A 20,415-nucleotide genomic window follows, 5' to 3' on the forward strand; every position below is an offset into this window, starting at 1 on the left:
AAAGAAAGAAAGAAAGGAAAAAAAACATGGTTGGTTAGGTGCAGGAGGGAGACTGTTAAAAACTGTGCTTAGAACAGCAGATAATGATCAAGAATTTAAACAGTACAATTGGAAATGTAAAAGAGTTAGCGGAAGAAACAAAAGCAAAAGTAGATTGGCATGCAACAGCATATAGAGAACATGGAGCAAAGAATAATCTTTGTTACTAAAGCAGTATGAAACTTAGCAACAGAATTAGAACAATATGCACGTAACATCAGGAATGTCTTAAATAGTGGTATAGAAAAAAATAAAAACCCAGTTAAGCAGCCTAGATGAAAAAAGTGTTAATAGCTACATCATTACAAAGTTTAGCAGATAGATTAGACGACACAAGAATCAAGGTCAAAACTTTGCATGAAGCAATACATCATGCTGTTCATGGGCAATTGAGTTCAATGTTATTAAATTCACATCAAGTACTAATGGCATTACAGCAAGCACAAAGAGTTTTTCCAGAGGGACTACAACATTTTGTACCTATAACAAGTAAGAATATAGCATTATTTTATGGAATATCGAATGTAAGAGTAGATACTGTTCAGGCTAGGCTGCACATTAAAATTGTATTTTCAGCAGCAGGAATAAATGTGCAGTACCAGTGTCACACAGTACATCCACATCCAATTAAATGGAGTACAGTCAGGAAATAGATACAGATACAAACTAATGAGGTATCATTAGTTTCTATATGGAGGGATGATCATGTCATCATATCGGTAGCAGATTCCAAAGACTGTGTTAGAGAAAATGTAATTATTTGTCTAATAAGGGTGATAAAGATGAACAGCAAATCACATGAAATACATTTGTTTCTGGGGAAAATGGAAGCAGGAGAGTGTAAGAAAAATGTCTTAGCACCTCAGACAAAATTTAAAAAAACTGGAGATCACTGGCTTTACTCCATATTTGCACCACAAACAGTAATTATCACTTGCTATAGAAATGGTAAACCAACCAGGATAATGAAACTATAATTGCAGGGCAATAGATTGTTCATTAATGAAAAGAGGTCTGAGATAGCAAGAAGTCAATTCCACCCTCCAGCTACCATCATGGGTACAACAATGATTAATGTGTCCTGACCAATGTTGTATTGGCCAGATAGACCACCACATATCTTATCTAATCAAAACCTAATGTTTATTACCAATATCTTAGATTCAGTTTTTCTACAATCAATAGAGGAATTAATAACTTCAGGAAAAGGCCAAATTTCAGTCAGTATCATGAGAAATGTAGACAAAACACAATCATTTGCAGTTTATCAATGACAAGTATAGTCTTGGTTCCAGTATTCATTTGTGCAACTTACTTTTGTATAAAGCATAAGATATCTCATTCAAATGAGGCAACCAGTCACCAGATACCTGTAGAGTGGGTATGGACTCAGTAATAAGTAACAGAAGAAGAAAATATAAATAACATGGTTAACCAGGGCAATATGACAAAGTAGATTAATTAAGCTGAGATTCAATATTTTGGTAGTGAAGCAACACAAGAAACAGTTATAAGCTAATTTTTAAAAACATAAGGCATGTATTGACTAAGTAGTAATAAATAAAATGGGGAAAATTTGGGATGAATTTTGTTTCAGAGGAGGGATGTGTTGCAGCACAGAATAGTAATGGGTTGAAAATTATAAAATTTTATTAAAACTCATTCAACTTGCTACAAGAAAAGTGTAGTCATGGCAGAAACAGGTACAGAACCAGGGAATAAGTGATGTGTTGCAGACCTTAGCACGTAACAACACCATGCCAAGTGAGGGAGGATGAGTTCAGCAGAAAATAGCATGGGACAGAAAACCAACAGAAACATGAGACACATATTTGTTAACTCATGAAATATGCCAGAAGAAACAGTCCCTATTTCATAAGAACCAGTATCAGAGTACCTATATGGTAGTTAAGAGCCTGTTAAGCAAATATAGCAAAATAAGAAGGACACATGTAGTCATTACAAACTGAGCATCACATCATAGCCTCACATTAGCTCCCTTTAAATACTCAAGTTTTTCAGCTCTCAAGGAACTGACCATTGGGATCAATAGCACTCAACTCCATGATTATAATACTGTAGTGAATCTATGTCCTAGATACTCCAGAACAGTCTATGAACCAGCTGAAGATGTACCTGAGATGACAGCTTTCACCTGATGAACTTCATACTGTTCGCTGTCTACCACTGCTGATGGAGAAGCTGGCTGTCTTCCAACAACACTGCATTGTGGAGTGCTGATGACACCAAACTTCAATGTGGAAACTGTCAGTAGGGCCTAGTGTGGTCCACATTACTGTTCAACACTTAGGTGCCTCCGGGTGCTGAAACCTACCTGGCCGGTAGGAAGGAGATCGACTGATCACATGACTTCCAACAGCACCACATTGTGGATGGGTCATCAAGGATCAACATACGATTTGGAGTGAGATCAAGCACACTGCAGCAGCTAGTATGAGCTGATTGATGCTTGACCATTGTTGTTCCAGGAGTGCGCCATGGTGTGAGGTCATCCACTCTTTGCCTGGCCCTGCAGATGTGAAGCTGACTTGGCAGCCATCAATAGGAATCCAATATGCAGCTAAATCAGGCACCAGCTACAAGACCAGTGCAGAACAAGATGACTGCAACCATATTTAGGAAATAATTGAACTTTAACAATGTTTTACTAGCATCAGAGATGCTTCACAGGTACCCATGTGCTATCCTGACTTTATGCAGAGATGTGTCAGCTTGGCCCCCTCTGTAGTAGAGGTGTATCATGCTTAGGCAGGCAACAGGCAAACTGTGGCAATAAACTCAGGTGTAAGCCAGTTCCATAAGGTGTAAATGCATGACATGCAACAGCCTTTGGTGGGCCCAGGAGGCACCCAAGTGCAATGGCAAGCCAAAGACCTCCAACATAGGAAACAGCATCAGCAGCCCATGGACACAAGCTGGCAGTAGCAGGGTGTGCGCACATTGGGCAGGCGGTTGCTCAGGAGAAGTCAGATGTGGGTGATGCATGAGTTCTGGCTGCAAACCTTGAACCCACAAGTAGATGCCTTGAAGACAGTTGAAATCAGCCAGCAGGTGGCTCCTCGTTGGAAGACACCAGTTCTGCTCCTGACAGTATCATGACTAGGTACAGCCCATAGACCCACAACTAGCAGAGGAGGCAGACTGTATGACCCTCATCAGGACAACAAATGATGTGGAGTACCCTCCAGAGTTGGCAGTAGATGATGACAGTTACAGCATTGCAGGAGCAGGTGGTAGCTATGGTTGCTCAAGCTGACCCTGTTGTGACAAGACATAATTTTTGATTACGTATACCACAGAAACAGTGTAATCCAGGTCACCACTGTGTAAGTCTGGTACTCCTCTGTAGGAGGAGGAGTGTCATAACTTCAAGTTGAACAAATATATTTCAAGGAAGACGCAATATATGAAAGTCACAGATCAAGTAAACAGAGTAAGACATGTGTACACTTTAACAGTCAAATCATAACTGAGTGCAAGTCTAGCAGCCACTGGCTGGCTGGCCGCTTAGGTGACGCTGCTGCTGCATGGCTGGCAGACAGCGCCGCAAGTAGGGGACGCGCGTAACTGCACGGCAGCACTTTGAAAGATCGGCGAGTCACAACACTTTTTCCCCCTTTGAATTTTTTGCACAGGTCTTGATGGAGGTGGCCTGTAGATTGGTAATGTCCATAGGTGTTGTTTGACTGGCCATAAAGTCTCCAGGAGGAGGCTTCCCCTACGGACGAAAGTGTCCCCGATGATAACGGGTCGAGATGAAAGGAGACGTGGGGGTCGAATCTGCTGGGGCCCCGTGCACCAACCTGCACATTGCAGCAAGTCCGGTTGTTATAACAGGAGACATGGGCAATGTGTCCACATCCGTAGGGTAGGCGTTGCCGGCACACGAGGCCAAAGCTGGTCCAAATGACGCACTGCAACACCCGTGTCTATCTGGATTTCATACAGGTGTCGGCCACGGTGTCGTAAAATGCGACCAGGACTCCATTTTGGCCACCTGCCATATCCCCGTACCCATACAAGGTCATCGGCAGTGAACCGGCCAAGCGGAGGCACCCGCGGCCATGCGGTGGAAGGTCGCAGAAGATGAAGTAGCGTGCGGGGCTGTCGGCCATGTAAGAGCTCAGCCGGGCTGTCGTCGTCCATGGGGGTGAAATGGTAAGAAGCCAGAAATTGGAGAAGCGCATCATCAGCAGCAGAAGAAGTCAGGAGTTTCCTCATCTGAGCCTTAAATGTGCGGACCAGTCGTTCAGCCTCACTGTTTGACTGTGGATGGAACGGAGGGGCCGTGACATGCATGACGCCATGACAGGCACAAAAATCCGCAAAATCGGAGGAGGCAAATTGCGCACCATTATCAGTAACAAGAGTAGAGGGAAGGCCTTCCAAAAGGGAAAATGCAAGCTAGAGCATTGGTGGTTGCCGCGGTGGTAGGCGACGTGCAATGGACAATGAAAGGAAAGTTAGAGTAGGTGTCAATAACAAGAAGCCAATAAGTACCTAAAAAGGTCCTGTGAAGTCAGCATGAATACGCTCCCAGGGCTTCTCAGGCGAAGGCCACGGTGACGAAGATGACTTCAGGGTGGTGGCCTGTGACGCACAAGGGCCGCGGGCAGCGACCATGTGTGCGATTTCAGAGTCGATGCTGGGCCAGTACACATGACGGCGCACCAGAGATTTTGTGTGAGAGACACCCCAGTGCCCTTGGTGAAGGAGGTGCAAGACCGAAGCACATGAAGACGCAGGTACCACAACACGCGGCGAAGCATTTTCGGTGGAAAGGAGGATAACACCATCCCTAGCCGTGAGGCAGTAACGCAAAGCGTAGTAGTTCCTCAACGGATCAGAAGTCTTAGCAGACGGACAATCAGGCCAACCCTTCTGAATACAGCGTAAAACCCAGGAGAGGGTAGGGTCAGAACCCGTAGCAGCTGCCAGCTGGTCCTCGGTGATGGGGAACCTGTCCACAACCCACTGCTCGGCAACATCCAGGAGGAAATACAAAAGTTCGCCCCTATCGAATGCCAGATCAGGACCCATGGGAAGGCAAGACAGTGCACCAGCATTTGCATGTTGAGCCATCGGCCAGAAATGAATCTCATAATTGAAACGAGACAAGTAAAGAGCCCAAAGCTGGAGGCAGTGTGTACACTTGTCGGGAAGTGACGTTGATGGATGAAACAAGGAAACAAGTGGTTTGTGATCCGTAACAAGATGAAATTTGGATCCATAGAGAAAAACACCAAACTTATGAAGAGCATAAATAATGGCCAAAGCTTCTTTTTCAATTTGAGAATACTTTTGCTGGGCATCCATGAGCGTTTTGGAGGCATAAGCAATGGGTTGTTCAGAACCGTCAGAAAAACGGTGCGCAAGGACTGCACTGACCCCATATTGAGAGGCGTCCGTGGCAAGAACAAGATGTTGGCCAGGTCGATAAGTAGCCAGGCATGGGGCCTGTTTCAGCATAGTCTTCAATTTCTGGAAAGCCGCATTGCATGACACGGACCAGTGAAAAGGCACGAAGTAGCAGAAGATAAAAACTTGTGATAGTATGCTATTTTCCCCAAGAAGGCCTGCAGTTCCTGAACAGATGTAGGGCGAGGAAGGGCACTGATCGCAGCGACAGTTTGCTAAAGTGGATGAATACCATCCCGAGAGAGTTGAAACCCCAAGTATGTGATAGATGCCTGAAAAAAATTTTGATTTCTGAAGATTACACTTAAGACCGGCAGTCTGTAAGACATGAAAAAGTGTGTGGAGATTTTGAAGATGTTCGTCAGTGGTGGAGCCAGTGACAACAATGTAGTCCTGGTAATTTATACACCCAGGGACAGTGAGCAATAATTGTTTGAAGAATCGCTGAAAGAGAGCGGGGGTGCTGGCAACCCCGAATGGCAATCATTGGTATTGATAGAGGCTGAAAGGTGTGTTAAGGACCAGAAACTGCTGGGAAGCAGCATCGAGAGGAAGTTGATGATAAGCTTCTGACAGGTCAAGTTTAGAAAAATACTGGCCTCCAGCAAGTTTAGTGAACAATTCTTCAGGTCAAGGCATAGGGTAAGTGTCGATAAGGCATTGAGCATTTACAGTGGCTTTGAAATTGCCACAGAGACGAATATCACCATTTGGCTTAGCAACGACGACAGGAGAGGACCACTCACTGGAAGTGACAGGAAGCAAAACCCCTGAAGCAGTGAGACGATCCAGCTCCCATTTGACCTGATCATGAAGGGCCACAGGAATGGGCCGAGCCCGAAAAAACTTAGGCCGAGCAGTGGGTTTGAGCATGATATGAGCTTCAAAGTCATTTGCATGGCCTAAACCAGGAGAAAAAAGGGACGCAAATGTTGACTACAAGGAATCCAATTGAGTATAAGGAATAGCATCAGAGACAATATTGACAGAGTCATCTACGGAGAACCCAAAAATGCGAAAGGCATCGAAACCAAAACGATTCTCCATGTTACTATGGTTGACGACAAATATGGGAACAGTGTGAACGACAGATTTGTAAGATACCTCAGCATCAAATTGTCCCAAGATAGAAATCTTCTGTTTATTGTAAGTGCGTAATTGCCTAGTGACAGGTGACAGGATTGGAGAACCCAACTGAAGGTACATCTGAGAGCTGATGATAGTGGCAGCAGAACCAGTATCCACCTGCATGCAAGCATCTTGACCAAGTATTTAGACAGTGAGGAATAACTTCCCTGAAAGGGAAGAAGTACAATTGACAGACAACTCAGAATCAGAATCAGCGTCATGTTCATGAACATCATGTATGTGGTCGGATTTGCAAACGGATGACACATGACCCTTTTTTGCATTTGTGACACACAGCCCAACATTGTGGACAAATCTTCTCATGAATGTTTTGTAAAACACCGCGGACATGAAGGAAGTTGCCGTGGGTTTTGCTGCAGTTTCTTAGGGGTTTATCAAAACAAGACATGGTTGTCTCACTGGGAGGTCCGCGATCGTTCATTAAGTAAAATATGGCGTTTCAGTCTTCGATCGCTATTCTTTATTCTCAATAACCGGTTTCGGGCTAGCTGCCCATCTTCAGATCATATGTTGTAGTTACAGAGTAACTTGTCCGTACAGAACACACAGTTCACTGTTATGACAGTGAACTGTGTGTTCCGTACGGACAAATTACTCTGTAACTACAACATATGATCTGAAGATGGGCAGCTAGCCCGAAACTGGTTATTGAGAATAAAGAATAGCGATCGAAGACTGAAACGCCATATTTTATTTTTCTTAGGGGTTTGTTTACAGTTAGGCCGAGGCTGCGGTTGGGAGCGTACTGTGGCCACGTCGGCTGGCGGGGACACGCCACACGCTTCGTCAACATCGCACAGAGGTTGTATTTCCCTGACTTCACCCCATGCCTCTATTTGTGCTCCAGCGGCGCGAGAAATTTCAAAAGACTGAGCGATGGATAGGACTTCCTCTAGAGTCAGATTTGCCAACTGAAGGTCACGTTGCCTAACTTCTTTGTCGGGCGCCGATCGGATAATAGCATCCCGTACCATGGAATTGGCGTAGGATTCTTTGTGAACATCAGTAACAAATTGACACTTTCTACTGAGGCTGTGAAGTTCAGTAGCTCAAGTGTGATAGGATTGATTTGGTTGTTTTTGACAACGATAAAAGGCAACACAAGAGGCTAAAACATGCGTTTGCTTTTAAAAATATTCGGACAGAAGTGAGCACATTTCAGCAAAGAACAAAGATGCAGGTTCTTTCAAAGGAGCCAATTGTGACAACAACCAATACATTTGAGGTGAAATCCATGAAAGGAACAGAGACTTACATGTTTGTTCGTCCGCGACACGAAATGCCGAGAAGTGCTGTCGAAGACGTTTTTCGTAATCAGACCAGACTTCTGCCATCTGGTCATAAGGAGGAAAAGTAGGTAGAGACAATGACGAGAGATGCCCCGCATTTGATGCTGCGGCGAAATCACGAATCGCATTTGTGAGAAGCGTTTGCTGTTCTATGACTTGCAATACTTGCTCTAAAGTAGCCATGGAAACATGTGGGTCAACGATGGAAAAGAAAAATCACTATCTCGTCACCAATTGTTGTAACTTCAAGTTGAACAAATACACTCCTGGAAATGGAAAAAAGAACACATTGACACCGGTGTGTCAGACCCACCATACTTGCTCCGGACACTGCGAGAGCGCTGTACAAGCAATGATCACACGCACGGCACAGCGGACACACCAGGAACCACGGTGTTGGCCGTCGAATGGCGCTAGCTGCGCAGCATTTGTGCACCGCCGCCGTCAGTGTCAGCCAGTTTGCCGTGGCATACGGAGCTCCATCGCAGTCTTTAACACTGGTAGCATGCCGCGACAGCGTGGACGTGAACTGTATGTGCAGTTGACGGACTTTGAGCGAGGGCGTATAGTGGGCATGCGGGAGGCCGGGTGGACGTACCGCCAAATTGCTCAACACATGGGGCGTGAGGTCTCCACAGTACATCGATGTTGTCGCCAGTGGTCGGCGGAAGGTGCACGTGCCCGTCGACCTGGGACCGGACCGCAGCGACGCACGGATGCACGCCAAGACCGTAGGATCCTACGCAGTGCCGTAGGGGACCACACCGCCACTTCCCAGCAAATTAGGGACACTGTTGCTCCTGGGGTATCGGCGAGGACCATTCGCAACCGTCTCCATGAAGCTGGGCTACGGTCCCGCACACCGTTAGGCCGTCTTCCGCTCACACCCCAACATCGTGCAGCCCGCCTCCAGTGGTGTCGCGGCAGGCGTGAATGGAGGGACGAATGGAGACGTGTCGTCTTCAGCGATGAGAGTCGCTTCTGCCTTGGTGCCAATGATGGTCGTATGCGTGTTTGGCGCCGTGCAGGTGAGCGCCACAATCAGGACTCCATACGACCGAGGCACACAGGGCCAACACCCGGCATCATGGTGTGGGGAGCGATCTCCTACACTGGCCGTACACCACTGGTGATTGTCAAGGGGACACTGAATAGTGCACGGTACATCCAAACCGTCATCGAACCCATCGTTCTACCATTCCTAGACCGGCAAGGGAACTTGCTATTCCAACAGGACAATGCATGTCCGCATGTATCCCATGCCACCCAACGTGCTCTAGAAGGTGTAAGTCAACTACCCTGGCCAGCAAGATCTCCGGATCTGTCCCCCATTGAGCATGTTTGGGACTGGATGAAGCGTTGTCTCACGCAGTCTGCACGTCCAGCACGAACGCTGGTCCAACTGAGGCGCCAGGTGGAAATGGCATGGCAAGCCGTTCCACAGGACTACATCCAGCATCTCTACGATTGTCTCCATGGGAGAATAGCAGCCTGCATTGCTGCGAAAGGTGGATATACACTGTACTAGTGCCGACATTGTGCATGCTCTGTTGCCTGTGTCTATGTGCCTGTGGTTCTGTCAGTGTGATCATGTGATGTATCTGACCCCAGGAATGTGTCAATAAAGTTTCCCCTTCCTGGGACAATGAATTCACGGTGTTCTTATTTCAATTTCCAGGAGTGTATATTTAAAGGAAGATGCAATACATGAAAGTCACAGATCAAGTAAACAGAGTAAGACGTGTGTACACTTTAACAGTCAAATCATAACTGAGTCCAAGTCTAGTGGCTGCTGTCTGTCTGGCCACTTAGGTGGCATTGCTGCTGCATGGCTGGCAGACAGTGCCGCATGTAGAGAACATGTGTAACTGCGCGGTGACACTGAAAGATTGGCGAGTCACAACAAGGAGGAGAAGATTAATGTTAAATGCCCGATAAACAGGGAGGCCATTAGAGATGGCACATGAGCTTGGACTAGGGAAGGATAGGGAAGACAGTTTAGGGAAATTGTAGAAAACCTAAATTTGGATGGTCAGATGCTGGTTTGAACTGTCACCTCCCAAATGCATGTCCAGTTTGCTAACTACTGTGCCACCTCACTCAGGTTGTAGTGTCAGCATCAGGGCTAGTCATGTGGCAACCAGACTCACCTTAGTGCTATGGCAAAGACTTCATTCATGTCAGTTCAGCCTCCATAGAAGACTAAAACTTTTCCTCTTATTATTAGTGTCACTTCTTTTCAATAGATTGCAGTTTTCTTTCTTTTCTCAAACGCTAAACAAAGTCTCTCTCCTACAGTTAAGACATCCTAAGCTTCCTTCAACATTCCCTTTTCCTTTATTTGCCTTCATTTGTCTCCATCGTATGAATGAGATTTAAATAAAATACATACCAAATGCAAGCATCAGCTCATTTAAGTAATTCTTCAAATAATTTCATATTCAAATCTTATTTCACAATTTCAAGGAAATTCATTCGCTCATATCAGTCAGACACATGGCATTAAATTTTGACCTCCCTTCTTCCATTTTGTTACTGAGTAAAAATCATCCAGACGTTCAATATTTCAGTATATAATGCATAGTAATTGTAAGTATGTGAGGAAAAATATCAAAGTGATAAATAAAAACTGTAATGTACATGAACATAATACCAGGCAAAAAGACAAACTCCATGTTCAGTCAGTAAGGTTAACAGCCTTTAAAACCTCTAGTACAAATAGTGCAATACAAATGTACAATAGTCTGCCACAAAAAATTAAAGTTATTTCTCCATTTTCTCTGTTTCACAAGTCCCTAAGGGCATTTTTATTAGATCACTGCTTCTGTTCAGTGGCAGTATTCTTGAACCATGTGAATTACAATAGACACGAAGCAAAAATATGCAAAAACTACTACTGCTGCTAAAGCAAGATCAAATATAATGAATTTATTGTACTATTAAAATAAATTTTGAAGTTATATGTAACCTCTCTCTCTCTCTCTCTCTCTCTCTCTCTCTCTCTCTCTGTGTGTGTGTGTGTGTGTGTGTGTGTGTGTGTGTGTGTGTGTGTGACATGTAATGACATCCCACAATCTGTAGAGATTTACTGGATGAATAAATAAATAAATAAATAGTAAACCCTATTTCTTATCGATTTAATATTATTGTAAATAAACACTTCTATGTAACTGACACAGTTATGAGTGACATTATCAATAAGCATTTGATGTCACTTACTTTTCTAGGGAAACATTTTTAAACTTGGTTACACATTGATAAAAATTGTATATTTTACTAATATGTAACAATGGAGCTTGCATCTGGTGTATCTCTCAAGCAGCTAAGGTAACTAAGAAAGTCCAAGGTGAAGAGAAAATAAGTGGTTACAAACTGACTGAGTAATGATGATGAATCTGTTTGCTTGGGTCTAAATTTCTGAACTGATTGTTGTTGCTGAAGGATCCCACTTACACTCTTCTTTAAACTAGACAGAAATACAACTAAGAACAGTTTTTTTGGATTTATTTGATGATCTTCTATAACTGTAGTAAATTGTTACTCCTTGTACTACGAGTAACACCTACTAAAGACTAAAGGTGATAGAAATTAAGCATTTTGACATACAGGTAAAACTGTGCATGACTAATTATAATTTATGCAATGTGACACTCTTTATCATGAAACGTCTTTTTTTACAAACAATAATGTGAACACTCTCTAAGTAACAGTGTAGGCACTGAATATGAACATTTATAAACAGATGAAAATGTCTGGACTTGTATATAGAACCAGACCATTGCATTCATAGGCACTGTTGCATGAACTGAGCTATCCAATACTTTTTTTTCTGACTGACAAAACAGTGATATCTCTCTAACGACCACACTGATGGTGGGTTTTTACACACTAATCTTCTGTCATTATTTACAAAAATAATCTTCCACTAACTCTGTCTTGCTTCACAAACTGCACACGGTTTCCATAATTAGGCTTTAGAAAGAGAAGTGGCAACAAAAAAGCATGAAGGGTCAAATTGGCACATTGAAATTGAAATCAAAGTAATACGGCTAAGTACTGTTCAGATAAAGCAAAGAATTGAATCTGAGTTCCAGTATAGCACAAAGTTTAATTTGTAATTAAACTTATATTGCAATTATAATGCGCTCAATCTTGCAGAGAAGGTTTAGTGGAGAAATAGGAACTTTAGAACTATTTACAAAAAAATAATTTCCTTAGAAATGGAATAGAGGAAAATGCCATTCAGATTTCCATATGTTGTGGTCCATTTTACAGACACCTCATTTGAAGAAATACTGAAGGAGAAGGATTATTACAGAAATATAATGTGCTACTAAAATTATAGAGTATAAAGATGTGTTAGCAAAGAGATTTCTATGTAATTTGATATGTGATATAGGCTGAATGATTACTCATCTGTGTGCTTACAGGTTCTTTTGAGGGTGAAATCTGTATAAGAAGGGGAAACTATACAAAATTATAGCTCTGAACAAGTATACTCTGAACAAGTATACATGTCTGTGTGAAAGTAGATTTTTCCCAACATTTACTGCTGATGAAAAGCTCTTGCTTTACAGCTGGGTAGCAGTGTGTGGTATTTCTGTAGGGCCAGAGGCTGCATCTGATTCCTTGCCTCAGCAGCATGTCAGTCAGTGTTGGGCATGCTCTCAGCATGTGTGGGGAGGGGGGGGGGGGGGGGCAAAAATATGGAAACATCAAAGACACAACACATTACCATGCCTAATATAGTGTAAGCAAACTGTTGGCATTCAAAACAGATTTCAGTTGTCTAAAGATGGATAAATACACATCCTGTATGGTTTTCAAGGGAATTTTGCACCACTGATTCTGCAAAATATTGACAAGTTGAGGTAATGATGATGAAGGCACAAAGTGATCATGCACCCTTCTTTCCAATAATAATATTGAGATCTGGTGACCATGGTGGTCAGGGGAAATGGAAGAGTTCATTCTCGTACTCACAAAATCAGTCTTGAGAAATGTGAGCTAATTGAGCAGAGGCCCTGAGGTCTTGAAACACAATATCTGCACTGGAAAACAAATACTTCATAAACACATAAAGAGAAACATGTGTGACAAAAAACAAACTGCCTTCCATTTAGTTGCACAGACAGAACACGCCTCCATGAATTTCTCATGGTGTTTCAATATTTTTGTAGAAGCCCTCTCCTAGATTGACCTAAACCTCTGTTTGTCACTATGTGTCCCCATCCTGTACTTGCACAGCTGCTGTAATTTCTGCACAGGGAGAGACTTATTCACTATTTTCATGGCCTATCTAGGCATGTAATACTTTTCTGAAGTGTCTGTATTTTTCAGTGTACTTTGCAATGTCCTTTGTCATATTGCTGTGGGGCAACTTTTAAATCTTAAATGGAGACCCACATGTTTTATTGCAGATTCGGATTCTCCATGAAAAAGTAATCAAGTTTTGTCTGAAACACTTTTTTAAACCATTGACAGATGGAGCTGAAACTGAGAAACAAGTAAAATTGTGGAAGAACTCTGATTTATTTAGAATTATCCAAGAAAGACACATCATATCTATAAAAAATGTGCACCAATTCTTTTGTTATGCCAAATTAAGCTATTTTTGTACAAAATGTACTGTATCCTACTTTTAGCATTACCCAGGAACAATGACGTGGACGTAGTAGAATGATGTTCTCATGGGGTGCTTCATTAGTGTGAGTTTCCTTGCCTCTCACAATTTGGGATGTTTAATTAATGAAATTAGCCATGAAGAAATTGTTCAGAATTATCCCCACTTGCTCCAATGCATAAAGTCAATTGTCTGTGAAAGTTGTCCTCAGTTTTGAGCAGCACATCTCGTGGTATGGCTGCACAAACTCTTTGAATGAGTTGCTCCATATTGTTTCTGGTTGTGGGCTGTCTTTCATAAACAATATTTTTTAAATAACTCCACAAGAAAAAATCAGGTGATGTTAGGTCTGGTGAACGTGGAGACGACTGAATTGGTCTGCCTCTTCCTATCCACTGACCAGGGTACTGTAAATTTAAAATGTTCCGCACATATTTAGCATAATGGGGAGCTGCTCTGTCCTGTTGGAACCACATTCGTTGCCTGGTTTCTAAATCAACGTTTTCCATTAATTCCAACAATTTCCCTGTAACATTTTGGTGAAAAAAATACGGTCCTATCAAGTAACCATTTAAAATTCCACACCAGACCATTAACAACCATTTGTGTTGATTGTCAATGGGTCTGTGCCAGTGTGGATTGACAGGGGACCAATAATGACAATTATGATGATTTAATTCGCCATTGGTTTTGAATGTGGCTTCATCAGTGAACATAACATATCTAAAAAATCATTGTCACCTCTTATCATTTCCAAGGCCCACTGGCAGAAATACAGGCGTATTTGCATATATTTCAGTGTTAACGCCTGTGACAGTGTGATATGATACACATGATATTTGTGTGCCTTCAAAATCCTCAAAACAGTTGATTTTGGTATTCCAGTTTGTCTCTGAATCGCATGACTACTAATTTCAGGATCTAGCTGAACACAGGTGAGAACGGTAAGGGTACGAGCGTCATTTTCATTGTATTTGTAATGACGAGGTGGATGGTGCATGCATCCATTTTGAGCTCATTGAGTGCAATTTTAAATAATGTTTTCACTTGGGTGCTGTCTGTTTGGGAAACGATCTGCATACATTTGCGCAGCTGCAGTGTAATTGTTATGGCATTCACCTAAAATTAACATCATATCAACAATCTCCATAGGAGGATAGTGAGCCATGTTTTGCTAACAAATAATTTACTTTTGTCAGTTGATGTTTACTGTTCACACTCTGAAAGTGAAGTGATGTCTGATCCCATTCCACTGACCTTTATATTGAGCCATAGTTCGCAGTTTGGCCATGGTAGCACCACAGTCGGGTGAGTAATGCAATTGTGAAGAGTTCACTAATGGGATTTTAATACCATTCCACCTTCCTCCATCAAAAACTGTGGTGAGTAGGATACATTTTGTACAAAAATGGCTTAATTTGGCATATTGAAAGAATTGGAGCACATTTCGTATTGATTTGATGTGTCCTTCTCAGATCATTCTAAATAAATTGGAATTCTTCCCCAATTTTAATTTTTATCAATGTCAGCGCCACCTGTCAATGGTTTAAAAAAATGTTTAAGACAAAACTTGATTACTTTTTTTATGGAGAATCCGAATCTGCAATAAAAGATGGGGGTTTCCATTTAAGATTTAAAAGTTGCCCCCTGCCCCACCCAAGGGGGTGGGGGCTGGGCGTCACATGTGGTATCATTTTATGTCCCCCTTTGAGCTTACAAACTTGTCTTACCCCCTATTTTTACCCAATGTATAGTTTTTGAGATAATCTCATCTGAAACTTCAGATGGACCACCCTGTATAGGAAGTAAACAAGTAAACATTACTAAGTTTCATTGTTGTAATTATCATTAAGTTCTGTAGTGTCTCTAACCGTACTGGCTGTAGGAATCATTTGTGGGATATCATTCATACATGTAGTAAATTCATACATGTAATAAATGTGAAATCATGGTTAATTTCCGTATTGTCCTTGTGTGGAAAATTTGTAATGTTTATACTTGCATTATACTTTCACTTTTGCTGCATCTGCACAAGATGTCACAGCACCAAATAAAAATTATAAATAAATAAATATACTGCATGTACAATTTAATACACAAGGGTGCCACATTTGGAAGGATCAAGACCTGTAACCTGGTTGCGCACTTAGTTGAACTGAGCTTGGGTGACAAATATGGGCATGTCATTCCATGCTGCTTCAACTCTATGGCAGAGTTTATCAATCATAATGGCTGGTGAGTTGTGACACGCCAGTCTCTTAGCAACCAATGACTAAATCATTTCAATGGGTGAGAGACTTGGAGAACTTGCTGGCTAAGGCAACTGACAAACATCAATGTTTGAAAATATAATGTAACTGGCTAGGGGGTAAAAAAAAAGAACCACTGCTCACCAAGTGGTGGCAGGAGAACACACATGTAAAAGGTATTAAAGTTTGCAAACTTTCAGGAACAGAGGCTTCTTCTGCGGACAGAAGGGTTGAATGGGAAGGAAGAGGGCTGATGGAAAAGGGCTGGTGAGATTTAGGAAAAGGGGTGGAGTTTAGAAAAGTTGCCCAGAACCCCAGTCAAGGGAGATTTAGCAGACAGGATGAGAAGCATAATTCCCATCATAAGGATTCCAGTCAATGTAGCTAACTGTTCAAAAACAGCCATTAATCACTTTTTTGTAGACACATCTAATGAATAAAACCATAGTCCATTTCCTCTCATCTGATGATGCACATTTCCCAGTTTTAAGTATCCATATTTATCAAAATCTACTAAATCAGAATCCAAGAGGGTGGTTAATAGACAAAAATTGTATTTTTAGGAAACTGCTCAAAGACATCAACTAGAAAGATGTTTAAAATGCTCACAACATGGATAAAAATAAAGTGCATTTGTTAATATGGGCCTAACCATACATGGCAATTATTTTCTCCCAAAAGAAACCAAATCTAAACTAAGGTTAAAAATATTGAGGAATAAAGATATATTTTAGGACAAAAAGAAAACTGAAGGAATTGTATCAGCCTGTAAGAAACAGGTCTAATATATATTCTGCAGATCATTACAAGCTATACTGTAGGATACAAAAGAAATTATTCCCATTATGAAATTAGCTGCACTATCAGAAGAAGAAAGCCACATCAGGCAATAATATGAAGACATTATGGAATATAATGAAAAAAGAAACAGGTGGGACCATAGATGAAGAGGAGCAGATTGCTTTCTGAATAAATATTATGCTGGTAACAGACATCTGTAGTCTGGCAAAGTTCTCTAAAAAGAATGTTACATCCGTTATTGATAAGGTGGATTTGCCAAGCTCTGTAAATGCTGCTCTAAAATATCTGACATGAGACCAGTCTTTACATGCAAGCTTGATAACATGAATATAAACGATGATCAGTAACATGCTTATGTATAGGCGTAAATATAAGTATAAAAAGGCAAAATTTATGATTATCGCAATGAATATGAACTTATTTCAAGACTCTAGCACAACATTTAAAGCAATGCTTACAAATTTAAATATCTTACAAATGGCCTTCTGAAAATAGGTCATTTGACAGTAAAGTAAAATGCTGCACTGAACATGCTCAAGAAGCATTCTTTTTTTTTTAAAAAAAAAAAACCTTAGATTATTTGAGTTTTTTTACTTGGAATTAAATTTAAAGTTCATAAATTGATATATTTAATTATTGTTTTTTATTGTTTGGAAGGTTACATACTAAAGTTAAACATCATCAATAAAGTAGAAGCTTTTGAGGCATGGATATATCATAGAGTATTTGGATTTAAAAAAAAAAAAACAAAAACAAAAACAAAAAACAAAAGAAAAAAAAAACCAAACTGATTCTTGCAGCTGATTATTAAAGCCAAAGTTGAAGGCAGTAAGGCATTATAAAAAAGAGGAGATCTTGGCTGCAAAATGTTAGACCAATGATGAGACTAAATGATATTCAATTACAATGCAAGTAACCAAGAAGTTATGGAAAATGTGATTTGAAACATCCATTAGTGGATAAACATTACAAGAAGAAGGAGCTCCTGTAATAGATGAGCATTATCATAAATAGTACAAAATCAAGGATAACTTTTGGAAGATCTAATGAAAATTCCTATGAGCATAAAAAAGTTATTTCTAGCCAATTCACTGTCATTAAATTTTGGTAAAACTCACTGCATGCAGTAGTTAATCTGCAATACCTCTCTGCCTAAGCATGCATAAAATATGAAGGAACAAAAGCTTATCAACTCCTTCATAAATGTGAATAGTGTATTTTTTTTCTGGCATGTTAAACATCCTGAGGCCGCTATGTATAAAACATAAAGTATGTACAGTAAAATGTTTTATTATTTGTTGTGCCCCATAAGGGGATGTGTTTCAGCCTCCACCACCATTTCTTCATCTGTTTGCTGTGTTTCTTCTGTTGTTCTACTGTCCATCCAATAATTTGTCAAAGGAACTCCTCAGAAAATGAGAGATTGTAATTATGATTCAAAATTTTGTCCTACATTGAAAGATTTCTTCAATTATGCCAAATTTCCTTTACATCTTCATGAAATACTGTTAGCCAATTGCTTTGGCTCTTCATGAAAAACAGTAAGTTCATACTTTTCTGTGTGAGTGTGTTGTTATTAATCTTAATGGAGTTTAGCCTTTATTTATTGTGTCTGTATGAAGAATATAGGATCAAAAGCATCCTGACCAGTTCATATTTTACAACACTCAAAACAACCTAGACAATGATAAATATAGACTTCGATCAGAAATTGGTAGATAAGGTAGAATACTCAAAATTTCTAGGTTTATGCATTGATGAGGGGTGGGGGAAGGAAAAAAAAACCACTGAGGATCTGCTGAAACGTTTGAGTTCAGCTACTTATGCCATTAGGGTCATTGCAAATTTTGGCGATATGCATCTGAGTAAATTAGCTTACCATGCCTATTTTCATTCTCTGCTTTTGTATGGCATCATATTCTGGGGTGACTCATCATTGAGTAAAAGAGTGTTCATTGCACAAAAGCATGTAATCAGAATAATTGCTGGAGCTCATCCAAGAACATCCTGCAGACACTTATTTAAAGAGCTACAAATCTTCACTGTAGCCTCACAATATATATATTCACTTATGAAATTTGTTATTAACGATCCAAACTAATTCAAAAGTAATGGCAGTGTACATGGCTACAACACTAGGAGAAAGGATGATCTTCACTACTCAAGGTTAAATCTAACTTTGGCTCAGAAGGGGGTAAATTATGCTGCCACAAAAATCTTTTGTCACTTACCTAATAGCATGAAAAGTCTGCCAGATAGCCATACAGCATTTAAAAGGAAATTAAAAGAATTTCTTAATGGCAACTCCTTCTACTCCTTAGATGAATTTTTGGATATAGAGTAAGTGGGTAATTTCCCAACCCCACAAAAAAGAAAAAAAATTGAGTGTCATGTAATATTTTGTCTAATTTAATATCTTGTATAGACACCTTTTATTAATCTGACACGTTCCACATCATTGCGAAGTGTTGTATTAATGATCTATGGAACAAGTACTAATCCAATCTAATCTAATCTAATGATGTGGCTTGTGGTTCATACTGAGTAAAACCATACAGCTATCTTAGTGAATGTGAAAAAAAACTGGCACGTCACATAACCACTGGTAATCATTCTATGAACCAAACATGCTTCTTGAGCAGCAAAAGCCTAAAGGAAGCCTGTGACTATATACCTGTCTGTAAATATATTACCACTGCAAATACTTCACCCTGTACATGCTGAGCATCTGTTGAGACACATTACATATTGATTTACTGCCTCAACAGCCAACTTGCTCCATCTTTCTCCAATCTTATTTCTTGTAATTTAAATAAAAAAGAGTATTAAGTATTATAAGCCTTTAATAAAAGTGGAAAATTACAGAGTTGAAGAGATTGCTTGCAGTATGTTTATACAAAAAAAAAATCAATTTTGAATTCCTAACACTATAATGTAACAGTACAGTTAAAAAATCTACTCAGCAAGCAGCAGCAGGAGAACACATACATATAAAAGTTAAGAAAATTTACAAGTTCTCTGGCAAGAGAGTTGATGGGGAAGGAAAATGGATGAAGGAAAAGACTGGCGAGGTTTAGGAAATGAGGAGAGTTTGGAAAAGTTACCCAGAACCCCAGGTCAGGTGAGAGTTACTGGATGGGATCAGAAGGAAACACTGATTGTTGCAAATTTACTTAACTTTTGTATGTGTCACTGCCACTGTTTGGTGAATAAATCTATTATCTCGTCAGTTACATTATAGTTTTACAATATGTTTAGTTACTTCAAAGATCTGTTTCCATCTGACATGAAGAGATTTGACATACAATACCTTTTGTTAGTATATGAGGTATTATTTTATGGTTGAGAATTATTTCCTTACCTTGATAGAGAGCAACAGCAGGTGCATAAAGTACTAGTGCTAAATATAGTACCTGAAAAGAAAATGATAAATACAGTAACATACTCCATTGAATTACATACTTTGTTGCAAATATAAAAATTAGTTAGTTAAACACAGATGATAAAATATCATTACAAAACAGAAATATTGAACAAAGGTCTAGATCTTGATGGAAACCCTGTCAGATTCCACATAGAATTTGCAGCTGAGTTAGACTTTCTCTTAGCCTCCTTAACCATAATACATTGTGGTGTCAATATAAACATTGACCCACAAATGAGGGCTCTCTCCCCACTTGTGAGTTCTTTGAATGAAAAGTTTGAGATGATTCAGTTTGTTTATGTGAGTGGTTAAATATAAATGTGTAGATGCTTGTACTTAAATATACATCTGTATCAAAATATAAAGTGGAAGTGTTTGAATTCGAGATAGTAACCCATCACA

The 20,415-nt window shown here is 40.4% G+C and overlaps 1 protein-coding gene across 3 annotated transcripts in view; it reads right to left on the bottom strand.

Moving 5' to 3' along the window:
• LOC126248715 (sodium-coupled monocarboxylate transporter 1-like) overlaps positions 1 to 20,415 on the bottom strand; it is a 423,655-nt gene that overhangs the window by 60,216 nt on the left and 343,024 nt on the right. For all 3 annotated transcript variants that reach the window (XM_049950017.1, XM_049950019.1, XM_049950018.1), the window contains exon 5: positions 19,951 to 20,002. In XM_049950017.1, the coding sequence (XP_049805974.1) occupies positions 19,951 to 20,002 (52 nt within the window). The remainder of the gene's footprint in view (positions 1 to 19,950; positions 20,003 to 20,415) is intronic.

The sequence above is a fragment of the Schistocerca nitens genome, chromosome 3 (genome assembly GCF_023898315.1).
Source record: "Schistocerca nitens isolate TAMUIC-IGC-003100 chromosome 3, iqSchNite1.1, whole genome shotgun sequence".
NCBI lineage: Eukaryota > Metazoa > Arthropoda > Insecta > Orthoptera > Acrididae > Schistocerca > Schistocerca nitens.